The sequence below is a fragment of the Excalfactoria chinensis genome, chromosome 15 (genome assembly GCF_039878825.1).
Source record: "Excalfactoria chinensis isolate bCotChi1 chromosome 15, bCotChi1.hap2, whole genome shotgun sequence".
NCBI lineage: Eukaryota > Metazoa > Chordata > Aves > Galliformes > Phasianidae > Excalfactoria > Excalfactoria chinensis.
Genome location: NC_092839.1, coordinates 8,437,803 through 8,462,778, shown reverse-complemented (window position 1 = coordinate 8,462,778; position 24,976 = coordinate 8,437,803). Strand labels below are relative to the sequence as shown.

The 24,976-nt window shown below is 47.3% G+C and overlaps 1 protein-coding gene across 15 annotated transcripts in view; it reads left to right on the top strand.

Moving 5' to 3' along the window:
• KCNQ2 (potassium voltage-gated channel subfamily Q member 2) overlaps window positions 1–24,976 on the top strand; it is a 66,315-nt gene that overhangs the window by 27,387 nt on the left and 13,952 nt on the right. The window contains exons 9-16 of one of the 15 annotated variants that reach the window (XM_072350133.1): window positions 2,471–2,500; window positions 6,192–6,260; window positions 8,154–8,183; window positions 12,997–13,050; window positions 19,391–19,578; window positions 20,275–20,383; window positions 20,853–20,984; window positions 23,308–23,415. In XM_072350133.1, coding sequence (XP_072206234.1) covers window positions 2,471–2,500; window positions 6,192–6,260; window positions 8,154–8,183; window positions 12,997–13,050; window positions 19,391–19,578; window positions 20,275–20,383; window positions 20,853–20,984; window positions 23,308–23,415 — 720 coding nt within the window. The other 14 variants (XM_072350130.1, XM_072350132.1, XM_072350131.1 and 11 more) reach the window with 14 other exon arrangements.

The window sequence follows — 24,976 nt, the reverse complement described above, 5'->3', positions numbered from 1 at the left end:
ATTGTTCATTTCAGTTTTTATTCATTTAAAGTTTTCATTTAAGTTAAAAAAATATACATATATATATTTCCACATATCTTAAGAACCAGAATGTCTTTTTTTTTTTTCTCAAAGTTTATTTGCTTTTTCTATGTTTTATTTTGTGTTTCTTTTGGCCTCAATTTTAATTTCCCTGTTTTTTTTTTGTTGTTGTTTGTTTGTTTTTGTTTCTTCTCATCTCTGTGTGTATGTACGTGCTCTTCTTTTCATCTTTATTTCTCCACGCCCGGGGTAGTTGCGTTGTGTTGTGACAGTGCCGTGCCCAGGTGTGAAGACTCCAAGCTGCCCCGGACCTAGGTAAATGCTGCCTTGCCCTGCGTGCAGCAATTCATGCTGTTCCACTGGGCTCTAATGGTCCTTCTGCCTTTCAGCACTCTTCTTTCCCTCTGAGCTGCCCTGGCACTGTCCCCAGGTGCATTTGGCCTTGCTCCTGATTTCCTCTTCCCTTTTCTTCTTCCCCTTTCTGTTTCCTTCCTGGGCAGTGCTGTGCATTCCTCTCTGATGTGTTTTGAGATGGCCCAGATCTCTCTAGATGGTGTTGGTTGGATATTCCTGCAGCTTTGAGGGTTTCTGGGGGCACGACGGGGCTCTTTGTGCTCCCTCTCCTTGTGGTGCAGAGCTGTTGTCCAGCTCTGGGTTGTGCCAATGCTGATGCAAAATCCCTCTCTGTTTTCTGTGTTACTGGTGCCTTTTAGCCATTTGAATGCATTTCCCAGGGCAAGCATTAGTCCATGTTTGAAGTGTTAGCCAGCGTGTTAATCCATCTTAGAAGCCTGTTGGAATTCACGTTGTCATGGTCAGTAAGTTGTCATTGGATTCATTCCCAGTGTGTGCCTGATCAGTTGTTTGTTCCCTAAAGGTATTTGTGAACTGACATCAAGATTTTGCTTTGAGAAGAAAAACCAAAACAACAACAACTCAATGAAACAGAACCAAACTGTTTCCCAATAGCATTAAAACCCACTCATCCAACTCTCTCTGTCCCACCTCTGCATTGGTTGGGACCTGCTACTGAGGGGATAAAGACCTGGCCCAAAGCCCTCTGCAAAGTGCACAACACTGATGTTGGCTTCAGTGGGCTTGGTCATGGTTATACTGCTCTTGGAAATCCCAAACTTAGCATGCAGCCAGACATACAGGGGCACCCTTTGGCACAAGGATGAGAGCATCCAGCACTTCCTTGGGCATGGGGCTCTATGCTCTCTCAGCTTCACCCTAAAACTCCAATTGCTGTTTGTGCACAGGCAACCTGATCATCACCTGGGAGGTGAGCCCTGATGGCCTCAGCTCCTTGTTTGGTTGTTTTTTACCAAGCAAGAAGTGGTGAATGTCTTTTTTAGTCTGGTTTGGATGTGTTCAACTGAGATCTTTCAAAGTATTTGCACCCTAAGTTAAAAAGGGGGTAACTGTATGTTCTGGCTGCCGCTTCCATCTCTCACTGCCCATCTACCCTTCCTACCCACTTCTCCAAGCCAGCTGGCATGCACCAGCAGCTGCACCCTGAGCCCAATGCCACGGTGTTGGCTGCTGCATGCAGCTGAGCTGCACGCTGTGGTTGGGAACTGGGTAGGGGGACACAGCATCCCCTCTGCCAGAGGTGATCTGCAGTCACTGCTGCCTTAGCACCTTTTCTGCTCAACACTGGGTTGCGTGTTCCTCCTAGCAGGAGCCCCATGACTTGAGCTTACGTCTTTTCCCAAGGCACCTTTGCTAAGAGGGGCTGTTTGGTGGGGAAAATTAGTAGCCATGACTTGGAGGAGCATGCGTGTGCCCAGAGCACCGCAGGAGAGCTGGTTTCTCTCTGCTGGGGAAAATAGGGTGGGCTCTGAGAGCATCTCAGCTTGGATATTGAAATTCAAACTGTGGTAAAGCAAATCTGCAATGTACATCTGGCTCCTCTATGAAAAACAAAACCAATATAAAACAAGCAAACAAAACAACAGCAACAAAACCCCCAAAATCTCTCTATTATCACTCAAGAGAACAGGATATTATTCTCAGTTATGTTTGCATATTTGCACTAAAAAAAAAACCAGTTACTGAAATGCCGCATTTCAGTAGACATTGGAGCTCCTTGGAGTCATCCTTCTGGCCCAAGGAGCCCCTGGTTGATGTCGCTGAGGGCTGTAGATTCCTCCCTGAAGATCTCTCAGAACCCTCCCATATTTTCCCTGCTCCGTGGTGCCCGTTTGCTTTGGGAGCGAGGTGCCAGCAGCCTGTCTCCTGGGTGCCAGTGGTGCAAGGAGCAGGGAGTGAGCTCAATGCACACTGGCGTTCACCCCCAGCACCTGCTCCCAGAGCGCACTTGGTTCATGTGCTAATTTTCTTTGTTCTGTTTCTTTTCTCCCTCCCTCCATTTATTTATTTGTTTATTTATTTATTTTCCTTTCTCTTATCCCTTTGGTTTTCTTTGGTGAAAACTCTTGAAAAGCACGCAAACGCAAACGTACGGTGCCTCCAGGTATGACGTGCATGTGACTCCCAACCGTGTGTCATGTCACTCCTTGTTCTTCGTTTGGGACTGTAACATGTAAAGCCTTTAACTAAAAAAAACAACCCCAGAAAGCTCTGAAGATCAGTTTTTATTTCAAAGGAATGAGCAAAAGCCCAAACCAGACTGCCCATCCCGCTGCCTGCTGACTAACTCCATGTGCCTCCATATGTGTTTTAGCTATTGGTTTGCACAAGTGTTGGGAAACTGTCCACCAAAAGGATGATTTAAGGAAGGGGAATGGGAGAGTGCTTGATAAGCTTGCTTTATTAACGATGATTTCTTGATGGTCTTACCAACCTCCTCTAAATCATACAACTCTTAACAAGAATACCTCTCCATTCATGCTTCCATTTCTCCTCTCCCACCTCTCATGTGCTGCCCTTTCCCCATCCCTCTTTTCCCATCCATCAGTGTGTTTGTTATCTCAGTGCTGTAGGAGCTGTGCCCCCTGGGTATCACTGAGCCTGCTGCCTTTGCTGGTGTGAGTGGTGTTGGTGGCACCACGGGATATATCAGTGGTAGTGCAGAATAAAATTGCAGCAGTAGCTGTGCCTGTTTTTTAAGGATAATGGGATATCAAATGCAGTGTGCTAAGCCAAAGTGATCGCTCAGGATTTCCTCCAGTAATTCAGTGTGAAGCTTGGAAAAGGAGTGTCCCATCTCAGCAGGGTAATTATGTTTTGTTTTGTTGTTTTTCTTTTCCCTTCTGTATCTGACCTGGTGCCAAGCAGTTATTAGTCCCAGTTGTTCCTTCTGAGAGCTGACCTTTCAATCCAATCAAACAGACGTGTATGTGGCTGGGTTGAGATTTATTACCAACAATATTATCTCAGGTTCTGCAGAAGAGAGCAGGTTTTCAGATGATAGGTATGTTTTATATGAGGTGGGTACCTGAAGGGGCAGTAAAGTCAATATTTGAAGATGTGGAATTAATGGCTTACGTTTGGAGACTGTGGGCCAAGCTCTGTTCTTAGAGCAGTTTATATCCTCACTAGGTGCATTAACACAGATGTGATTTAGTACCCGATTTGCAAACCTGGTTCCAGTTTTCACAGATGTGAGTTTTGCTGCCTTACTAAATCACACTTACCACTTTGTGGTGGTTAATTTACAGCAAATTGCAACCGTGATTGGAAGTGTGTGATTGAGTGCACATTAGTGCTGTGCGGGGCAGCAGCCTGCTTTAAGAACTGGGCATTTTTCTGCTGCTGGATATGAAATAAGAACACGATGCTTCCACTCCAGCTCTTATCATATTTCATAAGTCTCATAAATATTCCCTGTTATGAGGAATGACTTAAACTGGCAGCAAAGTCTGTGGTGAGCGTGATAACCAGCTCCTTGTAGAACTCCAGCACAGCATGGAGACTCATTTTAGTCATCATCACGGTATTCATCTCCTCATCACCCCCTCCCTCATTGTTCATACTTGGGCTGTTCAAACAAATCATCACTGTGTGTGTGTGTGTGTGTGTATGTGTGTGTGTGCGCTCCTGCGCTCTGCTGTGTGATGCTGCCCTCCCTCCTCGTGTTGTGGGGTCTCAGTGATGTCCTGGCTGGAGGCATGATGTCCCCACTGTCCCCAGATGCTTGAATGTTATCTGTGCTATCAGGGAAAGCAATTGGACCTTCCCTTTGGCTTGGGGAATGGAGTTGGTGTGGTGTTTCTATGTGTGGTCCTGGGAGGTGATGGGTTGCAGCTGGGTGTTCTGGTGGTGGTACAGGCTGTGTGTGTTCCTGGGGTGTGCAGACCTCATCCAGCTCCCCTTCACCAAAACACACTTCCTTTGTTAACCAAGCGACATGAGGACCTGGAGGAGAGAGAGAAAAGCACACAGAGCCCTGAGGCAGCAGGCTTCCTTTTGAGGCTCAGGTGAAGTGTTGCAATGCAGAGCAGTTTTGCAGGCTGCTTTTGTAAGGGCAGGTTGGGCTTGAATGTATGGGGCTGAGTTGATGCCCATTTTTATTAACTGTCTTTTCAACGCAGCATTCTTTTCTCCACCACATGTGCACTGTGCCCACACCTACTGCAGCAACAGTGAATCCCTGTGGCTGCTTATGTCAGCATCTCTGCTGACCCACTAAGTTGTCACCTTCAGCTCAGTGCAGACTATGGGTAGCAGTCTGATGCAAGGGGGAGTGGTCCTCCTGAGACCATGAATCCTTCCATTTAGTGAACAGGGATTCAAAATCCTTCCATTCACTGAGCTCATAAAGTCTTCAGCTCTGTGACTTGCATTAGAACTTGATCCTGGCTGGAGAAATTGGGGTTGTTGCCTTGTGGAGCTCTTTGAAGAGGAGACCTCCATAAAGGAGGAGGAGTTGGACTCTGATCCTTATGAGTCCCTTCTAACTTGGCATATTCTGTGATTCTAAAGAATAGTTCTGTGCTCAGCATTAAGTGCTGAATACACTTTTTATTTCGCAATACACTTTGTGCTTGATTTTATGCACCTCCTGTCTTGGCATCAATCTGCAAATGCTGTGGTGGGTTTGCACGGAGGTGACAGCCCAGCACTTGCACTCTGCTCCAGTGCACCAAGGTCAGTCTCCTCCTGACACTTCAAATGAGGAAGATCATTAATTCATCTACTCGGGACGTGCTCTCCTCTGGTTGGAAGTGAGCAGAGCTGCACTGCGGAGCAGAGCCAAATTTTTCAGCCCTATTTTTACTCTTTCCTCCCTCCTTAAGACTGAAACATTTTTTTTGATTGCCTCCGTTTTGTGAACGCTGAGTCTGTTCTGCTGATCCGCCATGTTTTTGTGTATGGGATTTGTGCATGCAGAGGAAAGGCTCTTCCAGTTGATCTTCGTTTCAGTTAGAGGAAAACTGTGAACCTGTCATTCTCTTAATGGCTTAAAATCTGTCAACAGCCCTTATTCCTTCCCCTTTCATTCCAGTCCTCAGCTGCTGTTTGGGGTAGTTTGAGTTTGCTTCTATCAAAGCCCCTGTGGCTCCTTTCCCAGTATGAATGAACAGAGACCCCTCCAGGGAGCTGTGCCTCTATGGGCTATGGCCCCATTCTTGTTGTTTGCACTCTGTAGCACAGCCATGACGTAGCCCTTCAGCAATATGTGCTGGTGGCCCAGAACAGAGTTTACAGCAATCTATGGGGTGAGCCTGAGAAAGAAAGGAAAGCCCTGGTTCCTGTCTGATCCTGAAGGCCATCATACAGGGCTATGCCTCTTCTGGGGGCAAAATCATCTGCAGGCAGCAGGGAACCTGGGAATCTCCTCCCAGCGATGCTCTGCCTTTCCTGCCTCACTGCCTCCCCCACCCTGCAGGCTGCTCCCTGCGTACATCTCGCACATCCTGAGAGCAGCAGAGCTGAGTTTCCCCATTTGTCTTCAGCACAGGAAGAACTGCCACAACACCCCCCTCTGTGCTGCCCAGAAATGCTGCCAGGCTCTGATGGTCAGGAGTGCAGTGAAGCAGACAATTTCTCTCTCTCTTGCTGTCCCAATCTTTTCCCACCACCCTGCTATAGGTCATTTTGGGAGTAGCGGGTGACCCCCCCTTCCTGCCCCAGCTGTCCCCATTGCAGTCAGTGGCACGGAGCTAAGGTGGAAGGAAGGGACAACAGGCAAAGCTTCCAGGAGAGGAGGCTCTGGGGTCAGCTCTGCCTGAATGTTAACACTTTTTTTTCTCTCCTTGTAGACTCATCCCACCTTTGAACCAGCTGGAGCTCCTGAGGAACCTGAAGAGCAAGTCGGGACTAACATTCAGGTTAGCAGCAGAGTTAGGAGAGCTTGGAAAGCTCATATTTCACTGCATATTTTTCTTGTTTCTTTTTTCTTCCTCCCCCCCCCCCCCCCCCCCCCAATTCCTGCCTTTTGCGTGTCGGCAACCTTGAAGATGTGAGAGGTGTTGGCAGTCGATCCTTATGGGTTGCTCAGCGATCTCCTTCTCGCCCCTCTTCCATGCTGCCCATGCATTTCTTCGGCCTAATTTGTCTCTGGAGTAATGTTACAGCACTTGGCTGAAAACGCAAAGTGGTACTTTCGGAGGGTCAGCTCAAGGTGGTGTTTCCTGGTTTGCCTCTGACCTTCCTGTTCCTCACCGCCCTCAGAGGATGCTCAGGCCCACGATGTGCTAATTCATTCCCTACCCTCCATCTTTCCCTGAGAGCAGGCAGGATTTAGTGGTGAGAAAAAGCAAAAGGACACTCCCTTGGTCTCTTGCCCCTGATTGAAGCACCATGTCCCAGATTCCCATAGCTCCATAAACGGGTTACAAAAATCACAGATCCTGCTGAGCTGGAGCACAGCATGTGAGAGTGGTGGGTCAGACTTGCAGCGTTGCTCTGGCCATCCTGCTGTTTGGAAGCCATCTTGCTCAGCACAGTACTGCTTATCCTTTGGGTGAGGCTACCAGTCAGCCAGAAGCACCACCTCATACCTGCTAAATTTGTTCTGGTGAGATAGCAACGATCGCCCCAGGAGGCCAGGCATCCTGCAGCTTCAGTCTGTACTCAGGAGGGGTCATTTCATGTATTTCAAGCAAGACAGGCCACCCTGTTGGGTGAGAGGGGCAGTGCAGAGCCCTGGGGATAGAGAGGAGATGCTGAGCTGGTGAGTGGTGGATGGGACAGCACCTACCTGGGCTGTGACCCTGCAGAGCACAGGGGTATGGAGACCCATGGGTGGATCAGACTGCAGATTGAGTGTGAGTGTGTGAGGCTGGGGTTGGGATGAGCACAGAGCAGGGGCCTGAAGGTGTTTTTTTAGCCTCTTCTACCCAGTTTGCCTGCCCCCCCCAAAACAGCCAGCCAGTGGATGCAGACCTTTGCACTGCTGACATTCACTGCCTACTCACTCGTTTCTGGAGCTGCATGAGTGAGGTTGTTCTTTCAGCCTGGTGTGAATAGCTGAAGGCAGGACAAGTTTTCCTCATTGCTGCAGGGAAGTGCCACCAAGTTGTTGGTCAGTAAAAGGGAAGCTTCTTTAGTGTGGCCGTAGGTTGGCTTGTGATGTTGTGCCTGTGCTTTTGCAGGTGTTCACCTCACTTTGTCCTCAAGGTCTGTGGTTTTTTCAGTGCAGCCAAGTGGTTTGGGATCTCAGAGGGAAACTGCATGCAAGAACTGTGGTCCCCACTCTACCTACAGAGCCTTTGCTAATGGCAGAAAGGATGGCTGAGGTGGAGGACCTGGGGCCAGAGGTCTGTACCCCATCCCAGTTTTTTCCTGCTGTCCAGGAAGGAAAGGCAGGTACCCCAGGCTCACAGGAGACACTTCAATCCTTCCCTATGTGCAGAAATCACTTGGGGAGATGCATTTCCAAAGGAAGGAGCTGCTCTCTGAGCACATGGAAGTCCTCCTGTGCTCACCCACATCACACGGCCCTGGGGTGTCTGAGTCATGCATAGGCACAAGGATGGGTTGGGAGCAGGTCTTCAGCCCTGTGCGTTCTATGTGTCTTCTCTGAGGTTGTGTGAGTCTCCAGTGATCTGCTGTCCAGGACAGAAACTCCAGGAATTAATGACTCCTTTCCCTCTCTTCTGTCCACAACTTCCACTTAGTTGTACTGTTTGGTATTGTCTTTTCGTTATGTTTTAACAGTGAAGCAGCAACATCTGTTGCCACCTGACACCATGCTAATGTACTATTGCTTCTGTTTAAAGGAAAGAGCAGCAGCCCGAACCATCGCCAAGGTCTGTATCACTGCCAACACGCCATCCCCATGCATTACCTGTAGATCTCTGTGTGTGTGTATGTGTGTGTACCATGTTGTGGCACCATCGAGGGAAGCATCCTAGGTATTAACGTGCTTTTTCTGTGCTGTGGCAGTCCAATGTATCTATGTGTAATGCTGGACCTTAAATCATCTCTTCCTTGCAGTCTGCCTGGGTGGCTATGAGGATAGTGAGGCTGTAGGGCAGAGGGACAGAGGTGGGTAGGGCTGTAGACCTTAATTTGGGGTGGCAGCAGGGCTTTGGTTGACGCTGCTTTTTTTTTTTCCTTTCGTTGCTGGAGTTGTAGCTGGAATGGTGTTAAGAGGGGCTTGAGGTGTGCCAATGGTGGTGTTGCTTTCTGTGTGTCACCACCATCCAACATGGAGGTGAGTTTGAGCACAAAGCCATCGCTGTGTCACCAAGGTGGCATCTCCCAGGCATGGAAGGGCTCTTTGGCACGACACTGAGCTGCATGGCAGAAACAGCCCAGCGCTGCCTTGCCCAGTCCCTGCCCTGCTTCCCTTCACGCACAGAGCGTGCTCCGCTGGGTGCCCTCTGGACATGGTGAGCACCTTCCAAGGCCAGCCAAAAATCAGACCTGAGGAGAAGTTTCTATCACTTCGTATGTCCCAGGGAAAGCATTGGGGCTGGTGTATGGGATGCATTTGGGAGACTTTTTGTCCTTCTCCAACTACTGAATTCTGGGAATTTTTCCTCTTTTTTTTTTTTTTTCCCTTAGTTCTTACAGTGGTAATTTTGGGACTGAATCTCCACATTTATTTCTTTATTTTCTTAAGGAGCAGGATGCGAAGCTGATGATCTGTGGAGATCATCTGCTTGACTTTCAGGTCTTCCATCCCGTATCTCAAAACTTAGCTTAAATATTGGGAAATGCATTTTAGTAGTATGACTGGAGCCTGGCATTTTGCAGCTGGAACTTTCTGCTCTGCCTTTTAGCTTATCAGAGGCCAGAAACTAATTTTCTCCTAGCACAAAATCCAACCAAAGATGTCTGTGCGGATACAGTGCCAACTAAGGGAAAGAAATTTCATCCTTCCTTCCTTTATCCCCCCACCCCCACCCCCCGGCTCCTCTTTTTTGTTTTCTGACTTTCATTTGAGCTTTTTCCTTGCAAGCAGAACCTCCACAGCACTCCATCCACTCCCTGCCAAATAAATCACCAAGATCATGTTTCAACGAGCCAGAATTTCTCTTTTTTTCCTATTCAGGGTCCCAGTTGGTGCAGTGAGGACAAAGGCAGCCTCCATTCGACTTGATTAAAGCAGGGAGCACAGCAAGGCTGAAATTTTGGCCACCTGCCCTTGGTATCGGGGACTTCATTGTCACAAGAAATCCCTGCTCAACCCCTATAGCTCCATAGCTGGAGAACTGTGAGGACTACTGTCCTTCATGTGGTCCCAGGTACTGGTTTTCCTTCTGCAGGCATCTCTGTCCTCTTGCAACCCTCATTTTTACCAGTTAGCACAATAAGTTAAATGAGTATTTCTTCGCAGAGGTTGCAGGTTTTTTTCCTGTTCAATTTCTGCAATGCTTCCTTAACCTTATGTCACAGAAAGAAGTGAAAAATCTCCTTTCTCTGTCCTTATTGAAAGTATTTCTTACTATACGTGGTTCCTTCATCAGGGTCATTTCCAAATGCTGTTTTCTTGCTCCCATGCCCAGTGCTGTGTGTTATTGCTCTTCCATGGAAGATGCTAAACCTTGAATCCAGGCGTGCTAAAGCTGAAGGTCTGTGGCTGCCATATATGTGACAGTGGAGGACTTTGCATATTGCTCAGTTCAGTTGCCAGGGCAGAATCAAAGCTCTTTCCATCTCTGTTTTATTAGGATAATACCAATTCTAACTGCTCCCCCTTTCACTTCTGATAACATCTCAGACCTCAGGAAGGCATTTTGCACAGAAGTCCCTATATTCAGGGGACCCCAAATCAGCTGTTTCCCAAAAATCTCTGGAGCTTTCACAGTGACATCCCAAATCTCCCACCTGCTTTGATTTCCAGCAGCCCCACTGATTCTTGGTGTGTCATCCTGATCTTACAGGAGTAATCTCATCTCTGCCATTCCACCCAATGGTGTATCTCCAACTCTGCTTTGTCATGACTTTGAAAACTCCCTGGCTGAGTCACTTCTCCTAGCAGACCCCAGCACTGCTCTGTTACTGCTTTGGCAAGTGAAGCATTTTCCCCTTTCCATTTCCATTGAAGTAACATGTAAAATGTCCAATCTCCCATCTGGGCACAGCTGGATCTTCTTCCTATTGCAGCTCTTTGTAGGAGTGGCTGATTTCCTATATCCATAAGCAGTAGAGTACCAGGACATCCTTACTTACAGCAAGTAGCACAGAAATGGCTTTTCTGCTGTGTTGCATCTTCCAGCATTTGAAGTCAGAGTGGAGATGCTGACCCAGCTTGTGGGAATGTGCTGTGCGGGGCTGGCCAGCCCGTTGGGTCTCACACTTCTGCCCTTTGCTCCCCAGTGCTGCTGTGGCTGTGCTGATTTCTGTTGAGATGGCACTGGGAGAGTGGCAGCCTGAGCTGGGGGGATGAGGGGATGTGAGCAGGTTAGTGAGGCAGGGACTTGGGGTCGCTGGCCTTTGGTTGGGTTTTGGTATACAGTAGGATAGCCATCAGGGAGACAGGTTATGATCTTTCTCTGTCATCTCTGTTTTGTTCTCCACCATGAGCTTTTCTGCGTCCATCTCTGAGCACAGGACAGCCACATGCTGACCTGCTGCAGGGGACAGGAGCTCAGCTCCCATGGCACAGATCTGGGCTGCCAGGAACAGAACAGACACTGACCTTTTGCTACATGCTATGGTCCCCTTTGTCCTTTTTATTTTCCTCCCTTTTAAAAACAAGACAAAACTGCTTACGGAGCCTCCTCCATTGAGAGTTGCTTCAGGCTCTGTACCGACGGCACCTCTGAGTCTGCAGGGTCTGGGTCACAAATCCAAGCCCTCCAGTGCCGTGCAAGGAGGAATTTGATTACTCCTTTGCTAGTCAGGTTGAAAATTCACTGTTGATTTTGTCATCTGACTGTAATGTTCAAAAGGCAGATGGGTGGTTAGGCAGGGCTGCAGAGGCTTTTGTGAAAGAGGTGTGCTCCAGATGGTTTGGGTACACATTTGAAAGCATCTATGACCAGATTTGATGGGCAAGAAACTCAAGGTGAATGAACGGGATGATCATAATAATCTGTTAATATTAGAGAAAAAGAAACAGAAGGATTCCAGGGAGCTGAGAAGCTGAAAGTCAGATTACTTTGTCCAGCATGAGTTAAGTTCTGTAGGCAATGAGAGGAACCTCTTTCAAAGGTTGTCCTCAGTGGTAGTTTGTCCCCAGCCCCAGTGAACTCAGCAAGATCTTGGCCATCGTATTGAGTGAACGCTGGACTGGACCACTCTGTAATGTGTATGTATATCTGTGCGTATATATCTCTCTATATCAATGTATGTATGTGTCTGTCTGAGATGCACACTACATCCATAGCTCTGCTTAGGGCTGTGGTTCAGGCTTTAGGACGCACTAGAGGATGCTTTTGGTTGACTCAGGGGACCCCTGCTCTTGCCAACCTGGGGTTGCTGACTTTAACCCATTAAACTGGCGGCAGAAACTCATGCTGGGACCGACAGTAATCTGGAAATAATCAGTTGCCTTTCAGGGAGCGGATTATTTGCACAGAAGGGACCGCATCTTTCCATAGGGACCCCGAGGCTCTGCATGCTCAGCTCCCCACAGCCGTGCCGCGATGCTCAGCCCCCGGTGGCACCACCACTCCATGGGGACATGGTGACTCATTGCGAGCTCCTGGGGTATCCTGGGAATGTGGGGTCCTATTGTGAACCCTTAGCAAGGAGAGGGCTGAGCTCGCGCGGGATGTGGGAGGAATTCCAGCACGTCCCTTCTGTGCCCACTGCTGAGCTCAAGGCTGATGTGAGTGTGGGGCTTCGTACCCTTCCCTCCCTCAGCCTGCCCATGAGCTCAGCCAGGGCGTCAGCTTTGGCTGTGTGCAGGGCCACCTTGTCACCCTGCTGCAGGCAGAGGGCTGTTCCATGGCATGAATACCCTCACAGCGGTGGGGGGGAATCAGTGGGCAGCACTGGTACGGGTCAACGTAGCCAGGATTTCCCCAGAAGTGATAGGGGACATCCGAGAAGTGGGACAAAACACAGTGTTGAGTGCTGATGTTCGGATGCTTTCCGATAAGGGACTGCACCGCCCTCTGTTTTAATCTGTGTACTTTTTTTTAATGCCAGGCTTAACCTTATACTATTAGCTGTATGAGAAGTGCAAATAATTCACAGGTTAATTAGTGCTCTTGGTGATACACATATATAAAAAAAAACAAATATATTCAGACCTTTCAGGTGTTGTTGGGGAGAATCAGTTCAATTTTTGGCTCTCCAAACTTTAGATAATCAAAATATGGTATTTTTTTTAAAGCCTATTTAGGGGAAGAAGAGAGAGTGCTTTTTGTTTCCAATGCACTTGAAAAAGACCTCCCTGCAGGATTCATTCAATTGCAGATGAACCGATGCCACCAATTCAATGCAGAGTGTGTCGTGTCTGATAATGGCATTTATTGACCGCAGCAAGACGTATTTCAGAAATGCCCTTGATTTCTTTCTTTTTAATTCAATGCTCCAACATAACAATCCTGTCATGGACCTGGCCCTCACATCACCTGTCTTTAAACCCAAGAGTCAGTAATCAAAAGTTTCCTGTCTGGCATTTGCTTCTAGGTCTAATTTTTACTCTCCCCTCATTTCCAGTAAAAGCAAACCGTGCAGGGAGTCACTATGCGGATGCTGCTCAGGAAACTCTAGGTACCACGGGAAATGCGTCGCACGGAACTAATCAAAAGCTGCACGGCTCATTCTCCCTCTACCCTGCTACCACCCGTTCTGATCACTTCTCTGCTTAATAGAGGTACTAGATGAGTAAAATAAGGTGGAGGAGCCTCTCCCCGTTGCTCAGAAATCAGAGGCTTCCTTGTCTGCTTACTGTGCAGAACAAAAAGAGATGAGGATGGGGAATTTGGTCGGGGCTAGCCAAGCCAGTGGCTGCTCAGCAACGAAGGAGGCCAGGAACTGAAGTTTAATAACAACAACAACAAAATTAATTTAAAAAAAATTGCTGAGACCCCTTCCTCCCTATCGCTTCATCCCTCTGCAGGGTCCAGAGAATCCTTGCAAATTACATTGCACTGAACTGCAATGTGAAGTTAGTAGCATGAGAAATACCAGCTTCCCACCTTCAGCTGATCACTGATCCTTTGGCTCTCTGAATACTGCAAATTGACCTTGCCTAGTCATGTGGCCTTTGGAAGCCATGGCTTGCCTATCTAGCACCTCTACTACGCAGCTAGAGGACTAATCTCAGCCTGTCCCACCGGATGCAGGAATACGGGTTCTCCTTAGTGTTGACGTTGGCCTTGTGAATGGTTCTGTTTCTAGATCCAATGGGGAACAGACAGCTAGAGCAGAGCGTTCGGTACAAGCAGTGATTTCATCGTTTCCATCCAGTTGACAATTGCTAGGTGGCTTCAGAGAATTCCCAATGAGCATCCCTTAGTGCACCCGTCTGATGGCCATGAGGGCACGCAGATATCTGTATTATATTCCTTATGTATAAATAGATCTACTTTCACACCTGCACTGGAGGAGTCTCTCTCCCTGCCCCATACACTGCTTTTGGCAGCAAACATGCACCTTCTCGAGTTACCAATGCCCAGAGTTTGCATGCTTTGAATGCTGGCAGGGGAACCCCCTCAGCTCTTCCCTCCCCCCTTAGACCAGGCAGGTGGAAGCCCAGGAGTGGCACTGAGTGATGCAGCATGTTTGTGAAACTGGATTTTTGCATGCTTTTTTTTTTCTTTTTGGAGTCCGTTTTAATTCTCAAAATCACCAGTCTCTGTCTCCTTCAGAAAGCCGACAAACTACAGTTAAAGCAAAACCAAACCAAACCAAATACATGTATCTCTGATTTTCTCCATTAATTGTTCCAACTTGTATCTTTTCCTTCCTTGGTGGTTTGTTATTTTATTTCCTTGCTGGCTTTTCTTCTTGCGTGTCAGACTAGAGCCTTGCGTGTACCAGGAGCTCAGAAGTAGGATGGTAAATCCCATCTCTGAATGGGTAATGAAGAGTCAGGGGGCATGGTTTAGTTTCGTGATAGCAGTTCCTTGGTAAATAGCCTGCATCTGAGTTGGCCTCGCTACGTGTTTGGCTGGTACTTCAGCACTCCTTGAAGCTTATCCTTGAAAAGACTGGTTTCAATATTGAGTGATCATCAGATGCACAAACAGGCAAAGGTTTGCTTAATAGTCCAGCTGGAAAAGGTACCCTACCTTCCATACCGCTTGCATTTGCCAGGTAAGGTTGCTTTATCTTTGGAGGATGAACCATAATGCAGGGACTGCCCCCAGAGAAAGGCTTCCTCCATTGCTTGGTGCTCAGGTTGGTTTTGGCAATGGTTATAACAAGCAGCAATATTTGTAATGCTGTCCTCTCACCTGTGTCCAATTCTGTTTTCTGGAAAATCAGCCACTCTGATCTTCGTGTCTTTCTTGCATGTCTATCTAGGCATGAATTTGGAATTGATAAAGCCAGTATATGTTTTTTCCTCCATTTTCTACTGAATTCTTTCCTGCTGTGGTCTTCATTTCATCTCCCCCATCTTGAGTTCTGTGAAGGAAAGGGAGGATGAAAGAAATTATTACCTCAGGATCTTCTCAATCCATTGGACACCCTGCAGAGGGGGATTACAGACTGTGCTTCTTCCAGCCCCAAAGGAGTCTTGAATTTTGGAGTAGCCACAAGGGCATCTTTACTGCCTGCATCCATCCTGAGTATAGAGTTATGCACTCTGTGCTGTAGTGAGACTGTAAGTTAACCCTGGAGAGATGTAAAAATAATTCTCGTGTCTGGATTGCTCAGCTCTGGGGCTGCACACTGCTAGGGGAAGGTGCCAGCACTTGGGTACATCTGAGGCTGAGTGCTAAGGAGCCTTAACCTGGGATACATAGAACAGAATAACAGTAAACAGTGATGCAGTCATGGGGGACTCGATGTAGGTAAATTGATAGAAGACTGAGGAGCTGGGACGTTGTAATGTGCTGAACCAGTGATTTCAGTCAATAAATGCACTGATGGGAAGAGAAGGAATCTGCAGAACCCTTGCTTGGACTGCGGGTCTGGTGCAGTGTTTCTGAAAGTCTTATATAAGAAGTAATCAGCCGGGTTCAAAGATGCAATCTAGCTGTTTTGCTCTGCTCCTGAAATGCAAAGCAGCTGAGCTGGCACATTGCTGGAAGGCGCAGGAGATGTGCAGTTTGGCTTTTGCCAGTGCTCAGCATCGGTTTGGGAAAAAACCCTTCCTGATTTAGAAAGAGAGGGGTGACAGTACAGTAGATGCTGCAGAATACCAAAGACCAAGGTTAATGGCATGTGGCTGCAGCTGATGTCCCTTTGTGGTGGTTCCAGCCTTCCCAGCTGTCATTTCAGTGACCTCCTGCAACCCAAGTCTAACACTGTGGTTTCGTATGAGGAAGAGAAGATGGATTAAATCCTATTTTTGATAGGACAAGAGGGAATGGCCTCAAGTTGTGCCAGAGGATGTTTAAATTGGTTTAGGAAGAATTTCTTCTCAGAAAGAATGGTCAGATGTTGGTACGGTTTGCCCAGGGAAGTGGCAGAGTCACCATCCTTGGAGGCCTCTAAGGAAAGAGTAGATGTTGTAGTTTAGTGGGCAATATTGATGGTAAATGGACAGTTACTTAGGTTATTTTAGAGGTCTTTTCCAACCTTAATGATTCTATTCTGTTACTCATCATGACATTGGTCATTGGCTGATTCGTTGTTGGTTTTGTTTTCCTTGTGCTCTGCTTCTAGAAACTCCATTCTTCGAGCTGTATTCACCTTTGCCGTGGCTTTTCTGAAATCACTGGGTGTGAATCAGACTTAAACCTGCTCCTCTGATATTTCTGCTCAGGCCATGGCAAGCATTTCCTTGCTGAAACCCTCGATGATCCGCAAGGGCTACCATTCACTCTGGGCTCTGCTGCCTGCTTTTAACAAGCTCTTCTCAGATACCATGAACTCAGCATAAGTTGACAAACAGCCTCATTTCCCAGCAAGAGAAGGCCTCTTTGTCCTGGCCATAGCTTTTTCAGGAGAATGAGCCCAGTTACTAGTTGAGCTTGTATGCAGTGATGGATCTGAGCCCACGGCAGCCTAACTCAGCTTGGCTAGCATTTGCTGCCAACAGAATGGAATAAGAGAATGAAACAATTGCTCAAAAATCACCTTAAAGTCAGTGGCAAGAAGTTATAGGTGGTCATTTACATTGATCCAGAATTACTGCTGTTATAGTCCACATCCCTGAAGATAGAATGGAATCTTTTTATTTATTTTTTGTCATTGAATATACCTTTAATGAACGGCAACCTAAAGTTACTGTGAAGATCCCAGAATTAAAGCACATCTTGTGCTGCTGTTATGACTTTCTGCAATCCCTGATCAGAAAGCCATAATTTTCTCTCCTTTCCCCCTGGAACAAGCAGTGCTGTGTGCTCACACTGCTCTTAGCCATCATCCCTGCAAGCTCTGGTTCATTTTGTATAGGGCTGGATTCCTGCTTCCCCGTGTTCACGTCACAATGGCCACTGAACTGAAGCTATTTGCCATCTGCCTGAATTCCACCTGAATAGCAGCACTTCTCTGGGACACTGTGTCACTGTGCATGACTTTCTGGTTGAAGATCATGATCTTGGGCTGGCTGACAGCTCCCAGCTCTCTGTGTGGGTGTGTTTCTCCTGGGCTCTTTCCCATTGCTCTGCAGGGACTGTGCTTGCATGCAGATTGCAGGGGTTGTTTGCAGTCATGGAACTGCATGGCAGAAGGAGGACTTCAAGTAAATCATTCACGTTGTTTCATGGGTATAGAAGAGGAGCCCCGAAGCAAAGGCCCTGCTTGGCTCTGTGAGGTGCTTTGAGTGCTGAATGTTGGTGCTTTGCTGACTCATTTGTGCAAACCTTCTTTTGAAAAGGACCGCATAGTTTAAAGCATTGATACTTCTGAAACACAGTAGATCTCAGGAATGTTCTTCTGTAAAATCAACCCCAATACAGAAACAAAAATCCAACTGGCCTTTTTAGGATCAAATAGCGTTTCAATCTGATTTCTCTTGCACCAAACACAGAATTGCCTTTTGACGTTTGGCTGTGTACGATGATATCAGTAGCATCAGGGATTGAGGCTTATAAACAGAAAGGTATTGGGGCACATGCTTGCTCCAGAGAGGTTGTAGCTCTGCTTTGATTTTCAGCTGCACTGAGCATCTGTGGGCCCCTGGCTTTCAGGTGCATTTTTCAGGTGGGCTGCATGCTGGGCATGAATTCCCCTGTACCTCTCTATGCAGTTACCCTGAATTAAAAATGAACCGTTAATTGGGTTAATTCTCCCTTTTCTACTTGAAACTTGATGTGAATGTGTTTTATTTGCATCTCTCGAGCTGAGATTGCAGCCCCATCCTTCACAGGGCACTGCTGCCATAGCACCTTTCTGCCCAGGTCCGAGTTCCATGTCTCACAATATGAAGTGACCTTGTAAAAATAGCCCCTTCTCATTCAACAAATTTGCTCCCTGTATGTCTTGAAGTCATATCTTCTTCCTTTCCTGACAAAGCCACTTGTCTCGTGCTGCAGCTGGGGAGGGAGCTGGGGTTTGCTTTGCTTCAAACATCAGCAGCCAAGCTCTGGTTTATGAACCTCTGGTTGAAGAAGGACCTTGTGCTGGGTATGAAGGAAAAGTAGGGCTGTTTGCCTCTGAGTTTCAAAGTGGTGCTGCAGAGAGACAGGAGAAAGAAAGACCTTTGGTTGGTGCCCTGGGAACTCAGTGTGGAAATCAAAATTCCAGCAGCGTTCTGCCTGCAAATGGAGGCTGAGTGTTTGCAGCACAGTAAGTGGCTGCTGCAATGGTACGGAGTATTGGCAAAGCTATCCTTGGTTTTATTCAGTTTTGCACTGCCTCTTTATGAAATATGAGCTCCATGCACAAATGCCTTGCGCTGGTTGTCCGACCTCTATTTGTATACTTGAATAAGCAATTGCTATTCAGAGAATAACAGGTCATCCCAAACTGTTTGCAGTTTGGCTCCCCTGAGGCCGTTTCTAAGCCTTTTCATAAGGATTCACCCTTGCTTTTTGGTTTGAAGTTTTGGTGTGAGAATTTTGCCCTCTTCATTTGGATGGAAGCTTTTCACTACCCATTTCAGAATGTGTAAAATAATGAAAGCTGGCTCAGCAAACTGCTTCTTGGTGAGATCATCTCTTTTTCCAGAGTGATCTTTTTGCTTTGATAACAGAATGGGACTCTGATAGAAAAACAGGAGTTAAGTGCCATAGTTTGAGGTCGTACGTTTTCCTGGTGATGATGCCTGTAGCAGACCTGCATCTAGCTAGTAGTTAGCTTTGTAGATTGAATCTTCATAGGATAAGGAGTTGCATGTTTCAGTATTCAAATATGGGACTGGACCAAGATGAACTCTTCATAAGGTATAGAAGGACCACCTTCTGTTTTAGGAGGGGGGAAAAACAGAGACTAGTGAAGGAGGAGGGGCAGGTCTGAGCACCAGGAATGGAGTGTTTCCAAGTGAAGTTGAACACTGACAGCCAAGGCTTTTTTCTTGGTATTCTCATACTGGACGTAGGGCTTTGAAAGGCAGTTGTGAAAGAAAAGCTTCCTCACTCATGATCGGAGCCGATCAGTGATTTAAGGACTCATGACCTCATCGTTAATGTCATTCTGTCCCGCCAGCCCTGGCATCCCACGAGGGGCTTCTGTTTAAGTCCACATTATTTTTTTCTCTCTTAAAAATCATTCCCATTTCACTCATTACGGCGGAAACATTTCTACAACGCTTTATTAAACGAACAAACAAACAAAAAGCGATAATGAAATGAAATAAATATATACTTCTTTTAAAAAGCCAACAGCAAAACTACATCTCAGTGCTGCTTGGAAGTGCTCTTGGTTTCTAATGGCTGGTGGGGAAGGACTGCGTGGTTTCCAGAATGACTCCTCCTGCTGTCTCCTTTTTGTCTTTGTTTCAACGTGTTTCTCTGAACAGTCAGAAGGTCAGTTTGAAAGATCGTGTCTTCTCCAGTCCCCGCGGTGCTGGCACCAAAGGGAAAGGCTCTCCACAGGCTCAGGGCATCCGGAGGTCCCCCAGCGCTGACCAGAGCATTGAGGACAGCCCCAGCAAGGTGCCCAAGAGCTGGAGCTTCGGAGACCGCAGCAGAGCCCGGCAGGCTTTCCGCATCAAGGGAGCTGCATCGCGGCAGAACTCCGAAGGTATGGCCTTGGGGTGCTCTGTGGGAACCCCAAACCCCATCCTTCTCCCTCACCGCCCTAGGTTAAGCAATCCTGTTAAGCAGATCTATTTGGTGGCAAACAGAGTTAAGTCCAGCTGATGACCTGACGCTAGTGGTGTTCCCCAGGGGTTGGTTTTGGGGCCAGCTATGTTTAAGCTTTATTGATGATGTGAATGAGGGGGATTGAATGTACCCACAGTAGTTTTGCAGATGGCACTGAATTGGGAGGAAGTGTTGATCTGCACGAGGGTAGGAAGGCTCTACAGAGGGATCCAGACAGATCAATGGGCTGAGAGAACTGGGATGGAGCAGAGGAGGTTCAAGGGGACCTCGCTGCTCCCTACAGTGACTGAAAAGAAACTGGGGTTCAGCCTCTTCTCTCAGGTAACAGCAACAGAATGAGAGGTGATGGACTTGAGTTGCACCAAGGGAGGGCCAGGTTGGGTATTTGGAGAAATTTCTTCTCCAAAAGAGCAGTGATGCAATGGCACAGGCTGCACAGGGAGGTGGTGGGGTCAGGGTTCCTAGAAGTGTTCAGGAAACATGGAGATGTGACACCTGGGGGCATGGAGGAAATGGATCAACAGTTGGACTTGATTTTAGTGGTCTTTTCCCTGCATGACCTGGCTGGAGAATGCTAACACATTGCTTTCTATTCCTGCTTTTCCCAACACAGAAGCAAGCCTGCCTGGAGAAGACATTCCCGATGAGAACAAAAGCTGCAACTGTGAGTTTGTGACGGAAGATTTAACGCCAGGACTGAAAGTCAGCATCAGGGCAGTGTGGTAAGAGAAGGAGAAGGGGAAAGTGGTTTGGGGAAAAAAGGTGATAGAATAAAATGAAATACAAAGTCCAAACAAATACTGAGGTGCCTGTGTTGCAGGCTGCTTTTTCCCTGGGTGGCCTGCCCTCCTTCACAGAAAATTCTGCCAGAAAGGGAATTTTTGCTGAGGGAAGTTAAATAATGCAGAAACAGGAAAATCCCCTGCAGGGATACATCCAAGCAATCGCTCTCACTTGCTCTTAGATTTAATGCTGACATTTATAAAAGCAGTGTGGAGCGGAGACGTGCCCAGCTGATAGTCCAGAGGCCATCGTTGTCCCCTGGTGTGAGCCCCCATCAGCCCCTTCCCCTCTCCTATTGCCACGTTGGGCACAGGGTGTAGATTTGCTCCAGTCCCCTTCCAGCTCCCTGTGGGTTTTAGCTGCCACCAGGTGAGTCAAGGACTTTATTTTTCCTTCCCTCTCCTACAGCATTATGCGATTTCTTGTCTCCAAACGCAAGTTTAAGGAGAGCCTTCGGCCCTACGACGTGATGGACGTCATTGAGCAGTACTCAGCTGGCCACCTGGACATGCTCTCCCGGATTAAAAACCTCCAGTCCAGGCAAGAGACCCCTCTGCTTGCTTCACTTTGCCCCTGCTTTTTGTTCATCACACAGATGTTGCCATGAGAGACACTTTCCCTTGCAGCTACACTTTAATCTTTTATCTCCTTAAGAGAAAGGTCAGAGGAAGCTTTGTTGCATGTGGCTGGGACCCATGGGGATGATCAGGACAGGGAGCACACATAGAGCAAGCACTGGGATTATGCCATTAAATCTGCCTCCTGCCCACCTCAGGACAGTTCTGACAGCTCTCAGCTAGATTTCTCTCTTTCCCCTATGCACAAAACCCATGACATCTGCAGCTCACCTCCCTGCAGGTTTTTCTTTAGGAGTTTCATCCATTTGCACCTACCGTGGTCCCTGTGTCCCATGCCAGTGGGCAAACCCCCAGCCCTGGCAGCTCTCTTGGCTCAGATGACATGGTCACAGCTCTGTTGAGCACAAGGACACCCAGAGCAGGAGGCAGGGTTTGGCCTTGGGCTGTCTGTGGTCAAAATCATTTACTGTTTATTTTAACACTTGGATAATGAAAACATTTCCTTTGTTGACTGCAGCAGACCAGCTTCTACTGAAAGCCACTTGGGGAAATTTTCCTTTAATTTCCAGCCCATTTTGGTCATGAAAACCTGCAAGAAAAAAAGAAAAGAAATGGTTTTAGGTATGCATGCAGGAATGGAATAGGAAACTTGTCTTATGTAAAAGAGGAATCTCTTTCATCCAAATCTCTCGAAGACCCTTTAACTGCTATTTTTGATGCTCAGGCAGTGGAGCTAACTTTCTCAGTGCTGCTGCATGCTGTACATTTCCCATTTCCAGTTCTGCTCTCAGAAGTTAAATTCTCCCTTCCAATGAAAATTAAAATATCCCAGAGAATTTCCTCTCTCTGAGCCTCTCACCCCCCACTCAGTACAAATTCAGTGATTATGAATTTGAGATGTGCAGCTGAATCTGGAGGGGGAAGAGGAGGAGGAAGGGATTGATATTTCCCAGTCTGAATAAGCTGGAGCATGAAACCTCCGGGCTGCCTCTGCAGTGGGGAGTGAGCTGGGATGGGGTTGGCATCTCTGCTGGCTTCAGGTGGGATACCTGAGTGCTCAGCCCCCACTGTTCCCACCGGTCCTATTGGTGTTCCCCAATATGCTGCTAAGACAAAGTTAGCTGGTTGGTTGTTTTTAGGGAGTTTGAAGTAAGGAACTGAAGCTTTTAAAGTTGAAGCTGAATTGTGCCTTTAACTGCACCAGTGGGACAGTGAGACTGAAGTCCCTAGGACTGCCATCCACCCCACTGCAGGGAAGTCAGGAGGACCAGAATCTGCTTTAAAGCCACATGTGAAGTACCTGGTTTTGGGATCTAGGACTGATGAGTAGCTTCACTGGTTTCCCTGTCCCCACCAACTAGGTCAGTGATGGTGATGGCAGCAGAGAGCCCCTTAGGATACCAAGAGATGCCCTATCTATGACCTGCCCAGTTCAACTGGAAGGGACACCCTGTAGCTGGGGCATGTACCTGTGTGGCCATGGCCAATGTTGGGACATGAGCTGGAGCTAGGAGTGCAGTGTGCCCATAGGTAGAGCCCTGCAAGGCTGTCCTGGGGTGGCTTGGAAGAGAACTTTTATCTTTGTTCTCCTGTCTCGCAGAGTGCTCTGCTCTTCTGCTTGCTCAGCTCTATGGGTCTGGCTGTGTCATCCCGCAGCCAGGGCTGGGGATTAATATCATTCAGGCATTTCTCTAGGGGGTTTACCTGCACTTTCCTCTTTAATCACGAATGTTGCTGTCGCTGTGTCGTGTCTGTAATGTGTTCTTTTCAATGTTGTGTTCACACTGTCTTGTGTCTCATCCCTTGCCAACCACGGATGTCCCCCATTCATTGAGTTCCACAGTCCCACAGTGTATTTCACTGACTCCAACAGCTCGTCTATTTCTGAGCTAGCTAAGAGTGCATCATCTGGCAGTATAACTGAAAGGAGAATGAATGTGTGTTGTTTCATGTCCAACTGTCTCGATGGAATAGTGCTGCAAATATATTCCAGAGGGTAAAGCATGTTGTCTGTTAAGTCTGGGGTGGGTGGAGGTGGGGGGTGTTCTCCTAAACAGCAGCGGTGCCAAAATCTCCAAATCTTACCCCAAGGTGGGTAAGGTTCACCGGCAACCAGGCGGTAGGAGAGAAACTTCTGTTTCTAGCGGAATATATTTTCAATTTCTCTCTCTTTCTGTCGTTCTGTTTTTCAGTTGTTTCTTTCTGCAACTTCCTGACCAACTTTTCTCTGCGTGTTGCTTCATTATGCATTTTGCTGGTGTCTTTTCTCTTATTTACTTTGCCAGGATAGATATGATTGTGGGTCCCCCACCCCCTTCAACTCCCCGGCATAAGAAGTATCCAACCAAAGGACCCATGTATTCTTCCAAAGAATCTCCCCAATACTCGCCTAGGTTAGGATTCACCAAAATGCCGCTTTCTCTGGATTTTTCATTTGCTTAATGTCAAACCCCTTTCATGCCAGTTATATGACGGCATTTATCACTTAGCAGCTTGCTAAATTGTGACTCAGAAGGGCTTGTTACTCTGGGTATGATCTGATTTACTTGCAGTAATGAGCTTTCTCACTAGGCAAGCCAAAGGAATTAAAAAAAAAGGACATTCCTACCATTATTCGTAACCATCAGTTTCTTCAGCTAGCCTATTGTCAGTCTTCTCCCAGTACAAGAAAGACAGGGAGCTGTTAGAGAGGATCCAGAGGAGGGCCACAAAGATAATCAGAGGGCTGGAGCACTTTCCCTGTGAAGACAGGCTGAGGGAGTTGGGCTTGTTCAGCCTGGAGAAGAGAAGGCTGTGGGGTGACCTCATTGCAGCCTTCCAGTACCTGAAGGGAGCCTATTAACAGGCAGGGCGTCAACTCTTTACAAGTAGATAATGGCAGAACGAGGGTAAATGATTTTGAGTTGAAGGAGAGAAGATTTTGGTTGGATATCAGAGGGAAGTTCTTAACCAAGAGAGTGGTGAGGTGCTGGAATGGGCTGCCCAGAGGAGTTGTGGATGCCCCGTCCCTGGAGGTGTCCAAGGGCGGGTTGGATGGGGCCCTGAGCATCCTGGTCTTATACTAGATATGGAGGTTTATTGTGGCAGGGGGTTGGAGCTTGATGATTTTTGAAGTCCCTTCCAACCCAATCCATTCTACGATGATTCTCCAAGGAATCATTAAAAATTTAGCTTTTTTAAATCTCATGTTTTATCAGACTATCTTCAAATGTAACAGGTGGAATATTTACCCACAAAGCCAGTGCCACCCCAACCATCTACTTTCCAAAAGATCAAACACCCCCACACAAGCAGTGGAGCCTCTGTTTGCAGCCCTTTGGACTGTGAAATGAGTTGATCTTGGTGGGCAGATTAAGGTTGAAGTGTTTCATGCTGAGAAGTGCAGTGGTCTCTTTTTGCTAATGCAACTCTACTGACCATGGAGATAAAAGTTCTGTTGCAATGTTACCACCACAAGACTCATATTCAGAAAAAGGTCCTGCGCTAGCCTGCAAAAAGAGCCCAGCTCAGCCTATAACCACTCAGGGAGATGGGCACTAGGGAGGGAGGCCCAAACTCTGGGTCAGGCTTAGCTGCTGTGATGCTCTTCCTTTTTAGCCCATCCCTGTTTTATCCAAGTGTTGCCCATGCAGAGATTTGGGATTAATTTCCCCCCAGTGTCTGATTTAACGTAGACCTGTTCTGAAATAGTTGCAACCTCAGCTGGAATTCGTAGGCAACAGATATTGGTCAAAATATGTCTAGAGCAAACTTGATTGACAAATGGGGAGGTAAGGAGCAGTCACGTGACATGGATGAAGGGGGTTTGGCTTCAATGCCTGGATTGTGTTTAAAATAAATAAATAAATAGATAAAACAGATAAAGAAAACAGAAAGTAATTGAATATATATTCCCAAACACTTCATTTTTTTATCTCATTTGAGCCGTTTGACCTTTTGATGTCTGCTTCTGGC